The sequence below is a fragment of the Balearica regulorum genome, chromosome 11 (assembly GCF_011004875.1).
Source record: "Balearica regulorum gibbericeps isolate bBalReg1 chromosome 11, bBalReg1.pri, whole genome shotgun sequence".
Taxonomy (NCBI): domain Eukaryota; kingdom Metazoa; phylum Chordata; class Aves; order Gruiformes; family Gruidae; genus Balearica; species Balearica regulorum.
The window spans coordinates 9,477,387-9,494,725 of record NC_046194.1 but is presented as its reverse complement, the minus strand read 5'-3'; the positions used below and the strand labels follow the sequence as shown (position 1 = coordinate 9,494,725).

At 47.9% G+C, this 17,339-nt stretch overlaps 1 protein-coding gene across 12 annotated transcripts in view; it reads right to left on the bottom strand.

Annotated features, from left to right (window-relative positions):
* MBNL3 (muscleblind like splicing regulator 3) overlaps positions 1 to 17,339 on the bottom strand; it is a 97,745-nt gene that overhangs the window by 24,808 nt on the left and 55,598 nt on the right. For all 12 annotated transcript variants that reach the window (XR_012837261.1, XM_075763182.1, XM_075763192.1 and 9 more), the window contains 2 exons: positions 9,684 to 9,848; positions 1,163 to 1,363 (listed from right to left, as the gene is read on the bottom strand). Coding sequence is in view for 11 of the 12 variants with exons in the window: in XM_075763182.1 (XP_075619297.1) it covers positions 1,163 to 1,363; positions 9,684 to 9,848 (366 nt within the window). In the remaining variant the exon portion in view is untranslated. The remainder of the gene's footprint in view (positions 1 to 1,162; positions 1,364 to 9,683; positions 9,849 to 17,339) is intronic.

Here is a 17,339-nt window from a genome sequence, read left to right as displayed (position 1 = left end):
GAAGTCAATGTCATTTTGCCAAAACTTTTGGAGCTCAGGATTCCTTCTCTGCCTCTAAAGCTTAAATCTTAAGAACTCTGCCAAACTGCGTCTCACCTGGATTATGCATTTGTTATGGAGCACGCTCTTGGGTAGGACATTTAATTCTAAATGTTGCATGCTGCTGTTATTTGCAACAAGTACCTTTTCTTAAATATAAGGAGCCTCTTTCACATAAATAGTCTCACTGCCCTCCACAGTCAAACTCCAACCTGGGCATTTCATGACAGTGCATTCGATTACACTGCAACATGTTTGTAAGGTGTTGCCAAAATTGCTAGCTTTACGAAGATCTTGCAGATCCTTCTAGGTTATGACCACTGAAGCATCAAAGGCAGAGAAAAAGGTTTCACAAAATAGATCTGCAAGGTTTCCTTGTCTGAGGAACTGAGAGAAACTGTTGAGGACTGTAGCTGGTGGTGAAGATCATGTACCAGTGCACTATCAGACTGAGTGTGGGGAAAGGTGAGATATCAGCAAGGTAATACAAAGTACATAAAACAACGTGTTTTGAAATTACACCCTTCTCCACTACCTTCCTGTGTTATAATTTACACCTGCAGGGGCCTCTGAATTCAGGCCCTCAGCCCTTATCTACTGCAGAGCCTCTGCTTAGGGTTTGAAAGACATTTACAACTTCTCCAACACTAAGTCCCAACATGCCCAGGCAAATGGGGGGGAGGAGAAGTCTTTCCAATGCCCTGTACTCACTACTCCCAACAGTGTAATGCTTAAAGCTTTCCGTAAAAGCTAGATAAGCCCATCTCTAGACAAGAGAAGTGTCTGTTACTTCCAAAATGTCCCCACACAACTCAGTAAAAGAGCAGACCATCTACTTGCATTTTTTAAAGCATGGCAGATCACACACAGAAAACAACAATCCTGCTCTAACACGCACTGAAATCAGAAGAGTGATTGCTCCCAAATTTCCAGTGACTTCCAACGATTTGGGATCAGGCCCCGCATGAGAGTCTGCTCAAGCAGAGAGCAGCAGCCCTGTGTTAGGAAAGCTGCAAGTTAAACTCTGCACTGTGCTGCATCAGGTCATTCTAGCACAGAGCCACAGCTGGACCACATGTCCTGTTCATTCCCATCAGCAGTATCGTATCAGACATCCAAATACCTCCAGTTTATCCGTACGCATCAGTTTCTGCCCAGCAGAGCCTCCTGGTACTGTAACAGTAGGATTTCCGGAAACCAGGACAGGAGTATTTGGTAAAAGCTCTGCAGGAACCAATCCCATCCCAGGAGAAACGTGACTCAGGTAGGGACTGAAAGCCATCGTGGGGCTTGTTGCAAGCGATGGAGTCACAGGAAACGTTGTCTGTGTATAGAAAGAGGAAAAATAAAATATTACTTTAAAAGTTCTGTCTTGGATTACCCATCAAAGCCTTGCATCACTTCAATCCTTTTAGACAATTCGATTAGCAACATCAAAATGCCGTGCTCTCCAATCTATTAATTTATCAGCATTTACTTGGGATCCATTCGCCCCTCCTGACTCACAGATTTGTGACTCATCCTGAACACAAGGCATCTTCATTTGTCAGATCAAAGCATATTGATGATCTTTATAGTCTAATGACACAATTAAGAATTTCATGCCAGCAATTAGGGCAGGCCCAAATTAAACAGACTTCTCATTTCCAAATAAATGTCTCAGCTTCTGTATGTCTACACTACAATACTGTACAGAGACCCCAAGGTAAACTGCAGCTTCAGGACCTGGAAGCAAGTAACCCCATTAGCTACGTGGTTCAATTCACCATCAGCCTGCACTGGGCTCCGCATTACCACGGCTAGTGTGGCTCAGGTAGGCAAAAGGGATCATTTGGAGTCAGGTGAGGCATCTCTGCTACGGTACGCTTGGAGGTCTAGCATTCTGCCCATCTGGGGTTTGTTTCAGATTGTTAACAGCCTCCAGGCAAAAGCCATTTTGCAGGAGTATTTTGAGCTTACACTCCACATGAACAGCAGCAAGAGGACACCAAACTCACTAGTATCACAATGTGCCAGACCTCATGGCTTTGGCAAGAGCAGGTCAGTCATGGTTGGAAGAGCCATGGACAGAGCATACCATATGGCTCAGGTGGGCCAGTACAAGGTCCAGGACCCCACCTGTACTACAAGGAACAATGTTCCCATGGGGAGACAGAACATCGGGCCATAAAGATCTTGACTGTTTCAGATCCCTAAATCATGTTAGGCAGGCCCTCCAAGTGCAGCAGAACTTCAGCGCCTGTGGCCAGAGCCACTTACCCAGCCTGAACCGCTCCAGCAGTGCTGGTCTGGGTGGGAAAGGAGCTGCCCTTCTGGCAGGCAGGCCAGACCGCACAAAGCTCCTAAGCAGGTGTTCACTTTAAAGTCTGTGAATAGCCCCTATGGCCAGGAAGTTTGTGAGACTTTAAAGCACTAGATCCAAGGTATGTCTGGGACTGAAACCAATTCCAGCTGATGAAAAACTCCTGCCCACCACAAAGACCTCCTGCTCCTGTAGCAGGGGCTTGGGCAGCCCTCAGGGGAAGTAGCCTGCAACTTGCAACCAGTTTTATTTTTCCTTCTGTTACCTGCTCCACCCTGGCTTACAGTTAAAGCTGCTCACATTCACGGGTGTACGTGATGCTGTCCTCGGTAGCTACAGCCTCCGCTTGGCAATAAATGCAAGCGTGCTTACAAAGTAGCCTGGGGTGGTTTTTTGGCCACACGCATCATCCCCTCCCTGCTTTTAGTACTTCTAGTCCTGTGGGCTTCTAAAAGAAACCATACATGGACAGTGTGTTTCTCAACAGCATCTTCATCCCAGTACTTTTAGATGCTAGGAAACACTTCTCTTGTTGCTATCTGGAAGAAGCTAGCCCATAGCAACACCAGCCAAGCTGTCCCAACCTATCTGCAGCTCAATGATGCCCCCTTCCTAAGGTCAGAGTGACAGCAAGCAGCTCCTCAGCTGATGGGAAAGGGGATGACAGGTTGCTGCCAGCATACCTCCTGTTTTTTTCTCAATGAGACATGGCCTCCCGAATCAGCAGCACTGGGTGCTTTAAGTGTAGCAGAACCAAATAATCCTCTCTCTGGGAGGGTTTTCCAATTTTCCTTCTTTTGAGCCTGAGTCAAGCCCTGCTTCAGCTGAGGGGAGACTTTAACCATTAAACCCAGAGATTCTCCAATCCATGACCCTTTATTAAATAATTTTCTTCTCTCTTTCAACTCTCCGTGGCTCCCAGACATTTTACACCTTTTGCTGCTAGAACAGCTTTTTAAGGATCTTCAAATGCTGTGACTCCCTGAACACTTTAGTGAGAAGGCAGCATCCATTAGACTGCTTTCTTTTGTGCAAGCACCAGTAATTACAGTGGCATCTGCTGAACTTCTGTCACCATTCGCACTGTAAATGCTATTTTAAGGAGCTTCTCCAGCCTGGCCAGTCTGCATAGAGTTATGCTGGGGCCTGACATGTTGTCAGCACTTGTTTGAAGTGCTTGTAGTAGCCCACAACTTGCAGCATGTGTGACTTGCACAAATGTGTGGGCAAATCTACCCCATGTTTTTCCAGCAGGAAGTCCTGGGTACCCTGACAGAGCAGGTGTGGCGCAGACATTACTCCAAATTTCAGTAGATCGTTTAAGGCAGGTTTCTCTGCCTGGGCTTGAACACAACCAGGAGCCAGCCCAAGGACCTAGCTGTTTCTGAGATGGTGGGGAGATGTTCCTGTCACTGCTCAAGCGGAGGATGCCAGGGCATTTATGTGGCCAGGGAAGAAGGCTGGGGGCTTGCAACACCTCACACTGAATGAATTCACCAGAAACCGGTGGGAAGGCATGCAAAACATTCCCGAGGAGATGATATACCAGCCTCTTCACCAAAGCCACTACAAACTGGGAGGCAGTTCCTGCTCCCTGAAACATAGTCCCCAGCTCCAAGGCCATTCCTCAAAAGCAGCCCCTCTCCTCACTGGGAGCAATCGGCAAGGGCTAATGGATCCGAACCCAAGCTGAAGTGAGTGGAGGGAAGATGTCCACGAGGAACAATTGCAGACTATGATCTACTCGCGATCCTGGAGACCTGCAGAGGGGTGCATGAAGGAGCATGATGGGTTTTGAATCGCTGCCACTGGTTGTTCACCCATTTCAGTGACCTGGCATCTGCTACCGCATTCCCAAGGTTTCACAACTGCTTCTTCATCTGAACCGTGCGCCTGGTGCCGCTGACTGAAAGCGAGAGCTCTGCTCCACACCCTGCCCGTGGGCAGGGGACTGACCCTCGGCAGCCATGCAGGCGTTTTCAGTGAGTGCACAGCCAGAGAAGGAGCAGACCTCAACACATTAAACCCAGAAGTGCTAGGGTTTTAAGTCTGAAGAGTGCTAAGCGCACTGAAAACTGCTCCTTTGTAAGCTGGCATCAGGGAGCTCTGTATTTATTGTGGCTGATGAGGGGAAAAGATGGGCTGTGCTCACTGCCAGCCCTGACTGCCTGTCTTGGATTGGGAAATCCAGTCTGGCTCATGCATCAGTACTAGTAATAAAGATGCTGCCAGCCAAATCTCTCCTCTCTTTACGTCTGTGCAGGTCCCCCGTGCCAGGCCTGTCCTGAGGGAATTCGAGCAAGTTTCTTCATTGCAGCCAGATCCCAACTGTAATTTTTACTCCAAACAGCACTGCTATCCTCAACATACCGCCCATCTACCTCTTGTGATTGCACCCAGCCAGGAGACCTGACAGATCAGTATTATGACTGTACACAAAATGAAGTCTCAGCTTAGTTGCTGGTGTGCTCTAGGGCAAAACAGGGAGATTCAAAGTATAACAACTTATCCTTCTGCTCCTTTCACCTTGCAAATTCAGGAAATACAGTGGCAGGTTTCCTTGCAAACTAACTTTTATTAACCGTAGCATATGTGGACACTACCAGTAATTCCCAAGCAGAGGGAAACAGGTTACAGAACAGTGTCAGAGGGGTTCAGACTGGTAGCAGCTCACAAGATAGGTTTACTGAGTATTAAAATGTTTGTAAAAATAAAATAAATAATAAAATAATAAAAAAGAAGCTGAAAGGGCTGTTATGAGAACACAGCTCAGGGGGAGAGCTGCCAAGGACTTCAACAGCTCTGAGCTCTTCACAGACCCTGAGCACACGAGCCGTCGGGTTGAAGGCGTGAGCAGAGAGAAGGGACCATCCCAGGGAGGGGCATTTGTCACCACCAGTAGTGACAGAACCTGGAACAGCTGATTTTGTTAACAAACTAGAAGTTGCATTCAATTTGCCTAGCAGAAATTGTGCTAAGCTAGAGAAGAAACACAGAGTGGGTGTGAAGAGGAAGGCAGAGGAGCGGCTGGTGTTTTGTCAAACACAAGCGCTGTCTCAGCTGGGAAGTGTTGATTCTGAGTTACCTCAGACCCTAAGAAGGGAAAGTCTGAAAATGAGAGACCCGGTATAAATATAGAGGTGTTGATGGCCTGAAGGAGGGGAGACAGGTCCCTGCTAAGCAGCTACTCATGGAAAGCACACAGAAACAGTGGCAGCTTTTATTACAGTCTGGTGATAGAAATGTAGAAGATAAAGATCTCATACTGACAAGGCTAAAGACCCTGATATTGAAGACATAATTGATGCTGTTCAGAAAAAGCAAAAACCTGTGTTCCCCTCCAATGCAACTGCATGGAGCTGGCTGTAAAACCACCCCTCTAATGTGAGGGCTGAGCACGCTGCAGTGAATCCAACCGGCCAAAGCATCCAGCTACCTACCACCACAGATGCTTGTTTCCCCAGTAAGCCCACAAAGACACGCTCCTAGCACAAAGGATCTCTCATCTGTGGGCTGCTGTAGTGTCAAAGTCAGGTGTTAATGCCTCACAGCACTGTCTCTTCACAGACACCCGCTCCCTGGTGGGCCAGGGTACATGTGCGTATTCATTCCTAGTGTGCCTTAGACTAGAAGCTGAGATACAGATCAGGTTTTTGCTGTATGGAACAAATGCATGCCCAAAACACCTACTGAAATCTGCTCCAGCACTTGTTCCAAGCATCACTGGCCAAGAGTTGCTCACCCTGTACTTTAACCCCTCCATCAGCAGGATCCCGCTGCCCCAGGAGGGGATACAGGGCTAGGTTAAAGTCTGGCTTGTCTTCGGGGGTGAGGGTGACTCAAAGCTGTCAAAATAGTCCTGGCTACAATGACCTTGACAGGAAGAAAAGATGAAGAGCTTGAAAACAAGAAGGAGGGGAAACAACTTCCCAGGGCAGCAGCAGAGGCAGCTGCAGGGCAGGAGTAGAGGCAGGTGTGTCAACACTGCTCTGCTCTACCCACTCGCCTGTTCAAGGCGGCACCATGCAAGCCACTGCTCTGCTCCACCAGGTCAATTCAGATGCCTGTGCTGAAGCACCTCCATGGCCAGCTCCCCATGTCTGTCTCACACTGCTGCACAGGGACAAAGCAGAATGGAGAGGGTGGGAGTCAGGCCCAGGGTGCAGCACTTTTTTGGGTGGTCTCGCTTTGGCACACACACACAGCTCAAAGTGACCATATCTGAGAAACCAGACAGCATTGACCAAAATGCTTTCCATATCAATGTCAGAGCCCAGCTCTACCCACCTTCAACCTGTCTTTTACACAGTCTAACAGAGACAGAGGCAAAACCAGCCCAGAGAGCTTCCAGCACAGCTCAACCAAAGCCAGCGGTCAAGGTGAATTTGGACTTTCAAAAGTCAAAACTTTACTACAGTCTTCCTACTCGGTACCTACATGGTCTCTCCAAGGTCTCTCCCAGACAAATACACCATGCTGAGCAAATACTCTGCTCCCTGTCCTTGCCTGACTTGTTTTAAAGGGCTGTATGAAGCAGTCTGTTTAAAACTGCATCACAGGCACCAAACATTCATGTGATTCTCAGCTTTGCACAAACGGTTAGCAGCAACAGAGAGCAACCAGATACTTCAGAGAAATAGGGTCATGCTAGCAACTATTAATTCACACCTAGAAGGCTTCCATGAGCAGTGTACAGCAAGCAGCCCACCTGGGACAGGGTTCTTCTCCGAGCAGCGCTTTCATTAAACAGCCATCATCAGGGTCCTGGCTCTTGGTTCAACAGGAAGATTGGTGGTGGTGCAAGAAGATCTGGTGGTGAATGTTTAGATGCAAGCTCACAGACACATTCAATGCAATTTCAGGAAGCGTGGTGAAAAGTTGCTATGTCAAGTGCTGGTTTGGCATTTCTTTTTTTGTTGTTGGGGTTTTTTGGGGGGGGGGTTGTTAGGTTTTTTTTGTGGTTTTTTTTTTTTTTTTTTTTTAACATGGTAGCTTTTCTGGTGAAAATGCACTTTAAAATGTCTAAGCATTCAGCTATTGTTTGGTGCTATTAAGCATGCTGTTCCAAATCTCGTCTCTGGCAAGCATCCCAATTAAGCAGGCATCCCGTTGATCAGCTTTCTGATCACATGGGATTTGTTCTGCTCCTGCATCTGATATAATACTTTCTGCTTTGAAGAATTTCATGTGTAGCCAGAAGGAGGCCCCACCCTTCTCATTTAGAGAGAAAAAACATTCTCAAAGCCTGCTTCCACTGGCAGCATCTTCAAGAAATCAAAGGCAGGTGAAAGAGCAATCTCTTGTTTGTCCTGAAATTGGTGTGGAGCAAGTTGGGCAGCAGGAATTAGACCAAGAGCTCATTTACTCTGAGCAAAGTGTGGGAAAGCAGGAAGGGAGCAGTCATTGCAGAACAAATTTTTATTTTTCTTCTTTGCCCATGTCTCCCTCATGGCACAATTTAGAAACCAGGGACCTTTCCCATCAGATAAGGTTACCTCTGAAATGAGAGCACTAACCAGACAAACCGACAGATTTGGTCTCAGAGGCAATTTAAAAGGCAGGAGTGAAATTGCAGGAGTGAACTGGACCTGCAAGATTGCAAAATGGGAAGATGGGAACTTTCCAAGGAGGAAATCCCAAAGACGTTTTGAATAGCCAGCCAAAGAGTGTCCACTGTGAATTCCCCACAGAGGAAAACCCCAAACAGGAAAGGTTTGCTTTTGGTACAGGGCTAGGAAACCAGTGCTACCATGTTGTGGGAATTCAGGATTTCCTTCTCATGTGCATGTACTTTTGAACCCCACAAAAAGAGGTGCAAAGATTACAGCAGATTAGAACTTAAGGTGCAGAGCAAATAAAGACTTCTTCTGTGGCTCATTTTCTCTTCTGCGGCTCATTTTCTCTTCTGCCTCACTTTTCCATTTTCAAAATGGGAAGAATAAACAGCATTTTCCTAGCTTACATGGCAGGGTGAAGATAAAGCTGCTAACACAGGATGACTAGAGTGAAGGTGAACATGGAAAAGCCTTCACAAGACAGGAGGAACATGCCAAACTGGGGAAATGCCCCGGCATATGGTGGCAGAGCACCATCATGAAGGGACACTGGCCAGCTTTCCCCACTGAAACACAGCTCCATCGCAAGCTCTTACGCCAAACAGCACAACAGCCTCCAAGAAGGAAGAACCCTTCACCAGTCTCCTGTGAGACCAAACCAGAGACACCTGAGCTTTTCAAAGCTGGGGGTGACAGATGCTGAGTCTGAAGCCCTACTTGGGCAGAGAAGCCAAGTGCAGGCTGGTTGCAAGACTTGTACACCTTCAGGCTAGAAAAGTTGTCCTAGGGATCCAGCCAGACCTCCTGTGTGGCACAGCACAAGGAACCTCACCCAACAACTGCATATGAAGTGTACATTGCCCTAGGAAAGACATTCAGCCCCAACTTTAAATGAAGAACTCCTAATTAAGCTCTCAGTTAAAATTGTGCAGCTTGTCAGCACTGAAGAACTGCTTCAAGACCTCTAACATTTCTTAAAATATACATAACGACAGACTCAAACTCAGCTGACAAACGTCACCCCCTCCCAGATACACCAACCAGCAGACACAAGCCATCCTCTCCCTGGTTTAACAGGGTTCTCCAGCCTGAAAACCTGTTTTAACTGATAGGCAAAAGCAGGGACTGATGGTGAAGGCTTCTCTGAACTACCTGCTCTGCAAACACCCATCTTCCACAGGCTTCCCTTTCTACCTGAAGAGAAGCAAATCTTCCCTGCTGTTAGTATAAAACAGCATTACTGTTAAAAACAAGCGACAGGGCTGTGACATTAGCACAACTCTCTGCTGGGACAAGTGCAATGAAATGGGTCTCACCCCCAGACATAAAAAAGTATTAAAGGTCTGGGTAAAATTCATCTTTCCCAGGTTTAGCCCACCAGTACAATGCATCCAGTCCGAGGGAATCAGCTGGCCTCTTGCCACAGTGTGGAAGAACTCCAGCATCCCCACCCCAGTGTAAAACAGCTATCCAAAATAGGATCCATTGCAATTGAACCACCTGGGGACTTCTGGGATTTGACCAGAATTAACTGGTCAAATATGCACCTGGTGGTAAGACTCTTCCACTTGATCCCTGAATCTCGCAGGTCCTTAGTTATCAGAGGAAAGGAAAGCCACAGCTTGCAAGAAGATGCAGAGGTAGCATCAGACATCCCTCTGGAAGATGCTGCCAAACTCCACGCAGCACGGCCAACTGCCCAGGCTCAAGCACAGGGCTGAGCCCTCCATGAGCAAACAGGAAAGAAACGCTGAGCAGTGTGAACTCAATTCATTGCTGTAACTTACAATTGGCTGTAGTTGCGCGCCTGGTAGCATGAACTGCATTTGCTGAGCAAACATGGCTGCGGCTGTCTTCTGCTGGATCAGGTTGTTGCGTCCATTTATTTCAAGTTGTGTTTTTAAGTGCGGGGGAGGGTGGAGATATTTGCAGTTCTCTCGGGTACACCGGCCCTAAAAAAACATAATGAAACCACATTTCAGTGAATGTAACACACAGAGCGGCCAGAGAAATTTAATTAAGGATTGTTTAGGTTAGTGTAACAACACAATCATCTAGGCAGAGGCAGTTTGGTAGCTACTGCGCCTCTTTTGTGATTTTTCTGTAACAGTGCAATGTTTAGGTGAAGAGAAGAGCAGCGTGGCTTCTCCAGCAGTAACACTACCGGAATACTATCAAGCTAAACCCAAAAGTTAGGCTTCCTGATGTTAAAATGATTGTTGGAAAAAAAAATAATCTAACACAAATACCAATATTTTCAGAAGCTAGTGGCAACAGTTCCAGAAACATCAAAAAAAATTTCCCCATTTTCTTGTGTGGGTTGTTTTTCCCCTCGCTCCCAACACCAGGCCACTTAATTGGCCCTGACAACCAGACAGCAAGAAACAAAACTGTCTCCACCGCTTCCCCAGCTGCACTGAGTAAAACATTAAGAGACAGCTCTGTATAGCAGCACCTCTGATCTTCAACATACATGCTGAGAGCTGGGAGTCACAGGAGGAAGAACTGAAACAAAAAAAGCAAAGGATCACAAATGTTACAGATCACCTCAAATCAACGAAGACCATCACTTTAAAAAAAAAAAATCTATAAACTGTACCTTGCTTTAATAGTGTTTGCAAGTAGACATAAGAAGGTAAGTACCAATAGTCCACTGAACACAGAAAACAATTAACTAATTTTGTCATTAAGATGAAATAATTCTTGAAAAATAAGGGTTGTTCCCCCTCCCTTCTCTGGGTATTCCCTCCTCAAGATACAGAATACAAGAAACATTTTATGCAAATTTATGTTTGAGTTTTTGTGGTGGGTCGACCCTGGCTGGGGGCCAGGTGCCCACCAGAGCCGCTCTATCACTCCCCTCCTTCATTAGACAGGGGAGAAAAAGTACAATGAAAAGCTTATGGGTCGAGATAAGGACAGGGAGAGATCACTCACTAATTATCGTCACGAGCAAAACAGACCGAACTTAGAGAGGGAATTCATCTAATTTATTACTAAGCAGAACAGAGTAGAAGAATGAGAAATAAAACCAAATCTTAAAACACCTCCCCCCACACCTCCCATCTTCCCGGGCTCAACTTCACTCCCGGCTTCAACCTCCATCCCCCCCAGCGGCACAGGGGGACGGGGAATGGGGGTTACGGTCAGTTCATCACACGGTGTTTCTGCTGCTTCTTCATCCTCAGGGGGAGGACTCCTCTCATCGTTCCCCTGCTCCAGCATGGAGTCTCTCCCACAGGCTACGGTCCTTCATGAGCAAACTGCTCCAGCGTGAGTCTCTCCCACGGGGTACAGACCTTCAGGAGCAAACTGCTCCAGCGTGGGTCCCCCACGGGGTCACAAGTCCTGTCAGCAAACCTGCTCTGGTGTGGGCTCCTCTCTCCACGGATCCTGCCAGGAGCCTGCTCCAGCATGGGCTTCCCACAGGGTCACAGCCTCCTTCAGGTGCCTCCACCTGCTCTGGCATGGGGTCCTCCACGGGCTGCAGGTGGAATCTCTACACCCCCTCATCCTCCCTCCATGGGCTGCAGGGGGGACAGCCTGCTTCACCATGGTCTTCACCACGGGCTGCAGGAGGATCTCTGCTCCGGCGCCTGGAGCACCTCCTCCCCCTCCTTCTTCACTGACCTTGGTGTCTGAAGAGTTTCTTACATCTTCTCATTCCTCTTTCTCTGGCTGCAAAACCTCTGGGTTTTTTTTTCCTTCTTAAATATGTTATCACAGAGGCGCTGATTGGCTTGGCCTTGGCCAGCGGCAGGTCTGTCTTGGAGCTGGCTGGCATTGGCTCTATCAGACACAGGGGAAGCTTCTAGCAGCTTCTCACAGAAGCCACCCCTGTACCCCCCCACCCCCGCTACCAAAACCTTGCCATGCAAACCCAACACAGTTTTGCAAATAACTTTTACACAAAAATGGTCATTTTTTTGAGGAAATAATTCTTTGGAGCTATTCAGAGCATATTAAAATAAGGCCAGACCTGGAGGCCACAGAGATGATAACAGATAACTAATAATCATTCCTGCAGCCAGCAAAGGAGCAGGACCATCCATTACCCTGTCCCAGGCACTCTCATCAAGGGCCGGACACTGAGTTCTCAGCCTCAATATAATTAGGTTTGCTTTCCAGAAGGGGCACACGGGGTGACCCCACGTACATGCTCCCATTCGCAGGATCATGCGCAGCAGAGCTGTAAGCCCGTAACCATGTCCATAGGCACATGCTCCTTACACACTGCTGCACCCTGGGCTCAGACTGGTGGAAACACCTTGGGATGGGCCCCTGCCTGCATCCAGGATGCTCCCCTGAGCATTTTTAAGACTTGTACAAACATACAGGTAGAATCAATGGATGGTGTGAGTACTGCTGCACAAAGTCAACACGGTGCTCCACTGCAGGTGCTGTTTTTGAACCTCTGGCCAGGCTCCGTGGTATGCCAGGAGAGGGGCAGGTCACTGCAGAGCAGCAGCCTAAGACTTGCAAGCTTTAGGTGTTATTTCCTCTGCCTGCCCATCCCCCTGGTGAGGATAACAGCTTCACCGGGGAGAGGGCTGCAGAGCTTGACTGCAGCATGAAAGGGGCTGTATGAAGCAGTATTGAGAGAAACAGGCTCCTCTCTTATCTGCTCCAAGGAGATCAGAGAGTTAAACAAAACTCCTAGCTCCCTGTTGTTATTTAGAGGCAAATAATTAAATGCAAGAAGTGATGGGCTAAACCCGCTGGGACAGGAAAAAAAAAACCACTCCCAAACTTCAGCAGCCTGCCTTTGTGGAATGAAACCCTCTGCCCTGCTCCTAGAAGAGTCCTGAAGAGCAGCTCTGGAGAACCCAACTGAAAAAGAGGCTTTTTAACACCATTGTTTGGCTTCTCAGCAATCCAACAGCCCCGGCAGCCAGTTAATTGCTCACAGGCCCCGAGGAAATGAATCTTCATCACCAGACACTTTCTTACATCTGTGTAAAGTGAGGGTAAATGGCACAACGCAGCTGGCTGGTGCTCAGCCGACCCAGCACTACTACAAGGTAAATAACCGTGTTAAACTGGAAGGAGGAGACTCATCAGCACTAGGTAGGTCTGGGTCATCCTTCTCATGGCATCTTTCCAGCTGCACAGGACCAGGTCTCTCCACAGCCCTTCCCATCACCTAGGACCCAACAAAAGCCCAGCATTTGGGCTCAGAGCACGCCTGCAGCACCCCAATTCCCCAACTTCTTGGAGGCTCCTGTGGTTTACTGCAGAGCAGCAGCAGACCCTGCAGAGCAGCCGGTTGTCAACGGCCAGGCAGCAGCTCTGTCCTAAGCTCCAGCCTTTGAAGGCTTACATGTTAGCCTTAGAAATTCCTTCTAGTTAATACCTGGCACAAGTGCTTTGGGTTGGGAAAACACTAATTTCTACCAAATTTGGAATAAGTCTCTGTAGATGTTTCTACACTGCAGGAAATGGAGAAGAATTAAAAAAGAGCTACTATTTTTTGTAAACAACACTTAGAGGGCCTTCTTCAACTTGAAAAGGACTTTACTATTCCAACTGAAATTTTGCATGTCATTAATACCAGCCACCCCAGCTTGGTGTGAAGCTTTGTCCTACTTTTTTATCAAAACAGAATTTGTTTAATTCCAAAAGGGGGTTCTACAAACAGAACATTTTTATTACCAACAACAACAAAAAAACCCCCAACCATACAGCACAAGGCCATGATCCTGCAGACAGAGCTGTGAGCAGAAACCAGTGGCCACACAGAGTGCTACTGGTTTCAATGAGGATATGTATTTGCAAGGAACTGAGAGCTAGAGAGATGGTGCTGCTAGAGCGAAGGCTGTGCAGTGCAGCATGGCTGTCAGACCTTCTAGGGCTCCAGGAAGACTAAATGAATCACTGCTGCACTCTGATTCAAAACCACACCTTCAGTCTAGCTCCTTCTTGCCATCACTTTGATCCTGAGCAACCACCACTATGTTTCACCAGGACTGGTTAGAAGCCACAGCTGAGTTGGGTTGGCCTCTCCAACACCACAGTAGGTTCTTCATCTCTGACAATAAATTTTAGGAGCCAATGATGTGACGGAGTGTCGCAAAACATTCCCAGTTTAGACACCCAGCTATGAAACAGCTGTCAAGATGTCTTGCTCTAAAGTGATGGGCACCTCTAGCATCCTCTGAACTCCAACACTAGTAGGGGTGATCCCTTCTTCTACACTTCCATCACAACACCCACAGTTCTCAATACTTCTCAGCAACACATATACTCTTGAAGACCAGTTTCAGCTCTAGGAAAGCCACTAGAAGGACAAAGGAACTGCCATTATTCACTTCTCAGTACCAGCTGCAACCCAGCAGGGAAAACAACAGGAAACTGGTAGCAGATCTGCCATGTGGATACTGGGCTGGGGACAAATAAGGACAACTCCACTTTATTCCTAGGCCACCCAGGTATACAATACAAGAAAATGAGTCAGGCCCCTAAGTTTCAGATGAGCATCTCTATGCTAAAAGGTAGTTTTGCTGGGGTGACTATCTGTGGCTCCAGCACATCAAATGCTCGGCACAGGACTGTCCCAGTGTCCTGCCCAGAGACCTGCTGAGACACATTCCAAGCTGAGCGTCGCACCAAAAAGTGCCATCCTAGCACCTGGAGTGGGCTGCTGTGTGTGTTGGGAAGGGGCATGGTGCTCAGAGACTGAGTCTTGTCAGTAAGTGGTGCTGAGCCTGCTGGGACCAGTGCAGCCATGCTGTTGTAACCGGAGGAGTCTGTTGCTGGGGCTGTTAATTCAGCAGTATTGACTCCAGGGAAGGCACATTCCCACCCTGCCCCAGGTGGCACACGAGCCTGCAGCCAGGGAATCACTACCCAGCAACAGACTCTGCTGCTGGCCTTGGAAACACGCTAAATATAGCCATATTTTCTGGCTCCTCACAAAATGGAAGGAGTCTGAAGGACCATATTTGTCAGCTTCTTTGCCAACTACAGCCAGGAGGGAAAAGCATATGGATTGCACTTCCCAAGGCTTGAAAAATGGATATTAAAAATAAATCATTAAAAGATTTTATAAGACTATCTTCTCTCTCTTTCTTCCCACACACTCCCCCACCCTTACAGTAGGCTGCTGGCATATGATTGACTATGTGTCGCCAACTTAAGTCATGCTGTGATGGCGCATACTGTAAATGGCTGGCATTTGACACTAGCTAACGTGACAGCAGCTTGCAGTGCAAAGCCAGCTGTTTCAAGTGCAACACACTTAAATCCAGTGGAAAAACCTGCATTACACCTGGCTGTTTGGAGTCTGCTGGGCTGCACATTGTCATCTGCATCCTAGCTTGGAGGGATGCAAATAAGAGCATGCTGCATCAGGCTGGATGAACGTACCCTAAGCATGTTGCACAGATTCTCTTTTCGCTGGCTGCTGAAGGAAGCTGAACTGTGCTGCAGAGACAAGGCTTCCAGCACAAACCCAAGGCTTGCTCACATTTGTACCAGTAATGCAGTTTGTTACGGTCTCTTTAATCTTGGATGCCAGTAAGGGGTTCCAGAGCAGACACGTTTCTGATTTTCATGACTGCACTGTATGTCCTGTCGATCACCAACCACTCTCATGTGAAAAATCTTTAAGCTAATGTTGCTTTTCACACACTGGAGGCTGCAGTAGGCTTGTGCCCTGACTGTGCTGTCTTTTCCACAGACACTGATGACATGTGCAATGACTGACAGCAAAAAGAATGAGAAGAGACCAGGCAGGAAGGGATTTCCATGTTTTGCACAAAACTAGGCATCAAAACACAGCTTGTCTACATAACTTTTCCCTGCATGAAACAGCAGATTTCCACACCCCCCCAAGAGGAACTCAGTGGGGAGGCACATTCAGAGATGCGCTGGCCCTGCTTACTCAGTGCCTGTCACTCCCGCGCTGAGGCATGAAACACTCTCTGCCTTCCATCCCACTCAGCACATGCACACAGATGCCTTCTCCTGGCTGGGCATCCTCGCTCCTGCCAGAGCCCTGCCTGGCTTTCCCATATGCAATATAACCTCAGCCACCATGGTGTCTGCATCCACATCTGGAGGGCAGGCAGAGACCAGACTGCTGAAAGCTCTGGGCTTCATCCCTGTGTCCATGCAGCACAGCTGAGAACATGTATCGAGCAGCACATGCCACTCCAAGTGTACTCCTACTGCTATCTGCTCTCTTTAAGAAGAGGGGGACACAGGGAAGCAGACTTGGTACCTGCTAAAGTCCAAGCGCTAAGTCCATTGCCCCTCTGGGGACTTGCAGCTCCAAAGTTGCCCTCCCAGGAAAACAAATGACCAGGGTGTCAGGAACACTGTCCATCCACCACCCCAACTCAAGTGCTTCATGCTCGCTATGGTTTGCTCCTAAGCAATTTGCTTCCAGGGCTGAGCAACTGGCATGCTGGCTGCACTGCCCAGCTCACCCTGCGGTCTCCAACGCTGCATCACATTCCTCTTCCCACACAGGTAGAGAGCTGTGCTGGAGGGAGGGAGACGGCTGTCCATCTCCCTGCTGAGGCAAACACCTTGTGCTTGGCAAACAACATCAAATAGCATGGAAATAGCATGTTTTCAACTGGAAAACAAAGGAGGCTGGCGTAGACAACTCAGGCTGATCATTAGCGAGTGTTACGTCTCAGGGCTAGGTGCTCACGCAGCCAAGTTGTCACTTGCTGCAGTTCAAAGCGTAGCTCTGAACATAACTTACCTGCAATTCCTTTCTACAGGCTAATGAAATGTTAAAAGTTATGCTGCCAACCGAGTCAGTGAGAAGCACAGCCTTGCAATCTCCCTTGAACACTGGCCCTGGCACAGCACATCAGATAACTTGTGCTTAATAGCAATGCTTTTCTCCTTGCAGTGTTGGAACGGCTCACTTTTACAGAGAGCTTTTAAAGCATAATTATGTACAAAGCACTCCTCAAATGTGTGCTCATGCAGGGCTGTTAGCCCACCTACAAGGATCCTAAAAAGTGGGTCTAGGAGGACCTGGAGAAGTGAGACACCACCCCTACACTGATTAACTCCACCTATTTTCTTCATACCTATTACTTGTGCATTTCCCAGACAAGGGCCTCCAACACATCACTCTCCCTGCAGCTGTAAAGCTCTTCCTGATTCACAACTGCAGTTTTGCTCCTCCTGTAACTGAAGCCCAAAACTTGTCTTACCCCAGAGGGTCAGAACAGGAATTATTCCTTTCCTTTTTGAGGAAGGGCCCATACTTAAAAGCTGCGGTTACATCTATACCCCTTCCTCAAACCTCTCTGCTCTAGACTATGCAAACCATGCTCTTTCAACTTTGTGAAGCACAGTCTCCAAGCCTTTCATTAGCCTGCTCCCCCATCAGCCCTCACCCCTGCTGACGTGTGTGCACGCACGGGCACTGTGCTCCCACTAACCCTTACCAGTGCTGTGCAGAGAGAAGATTTTTTCAC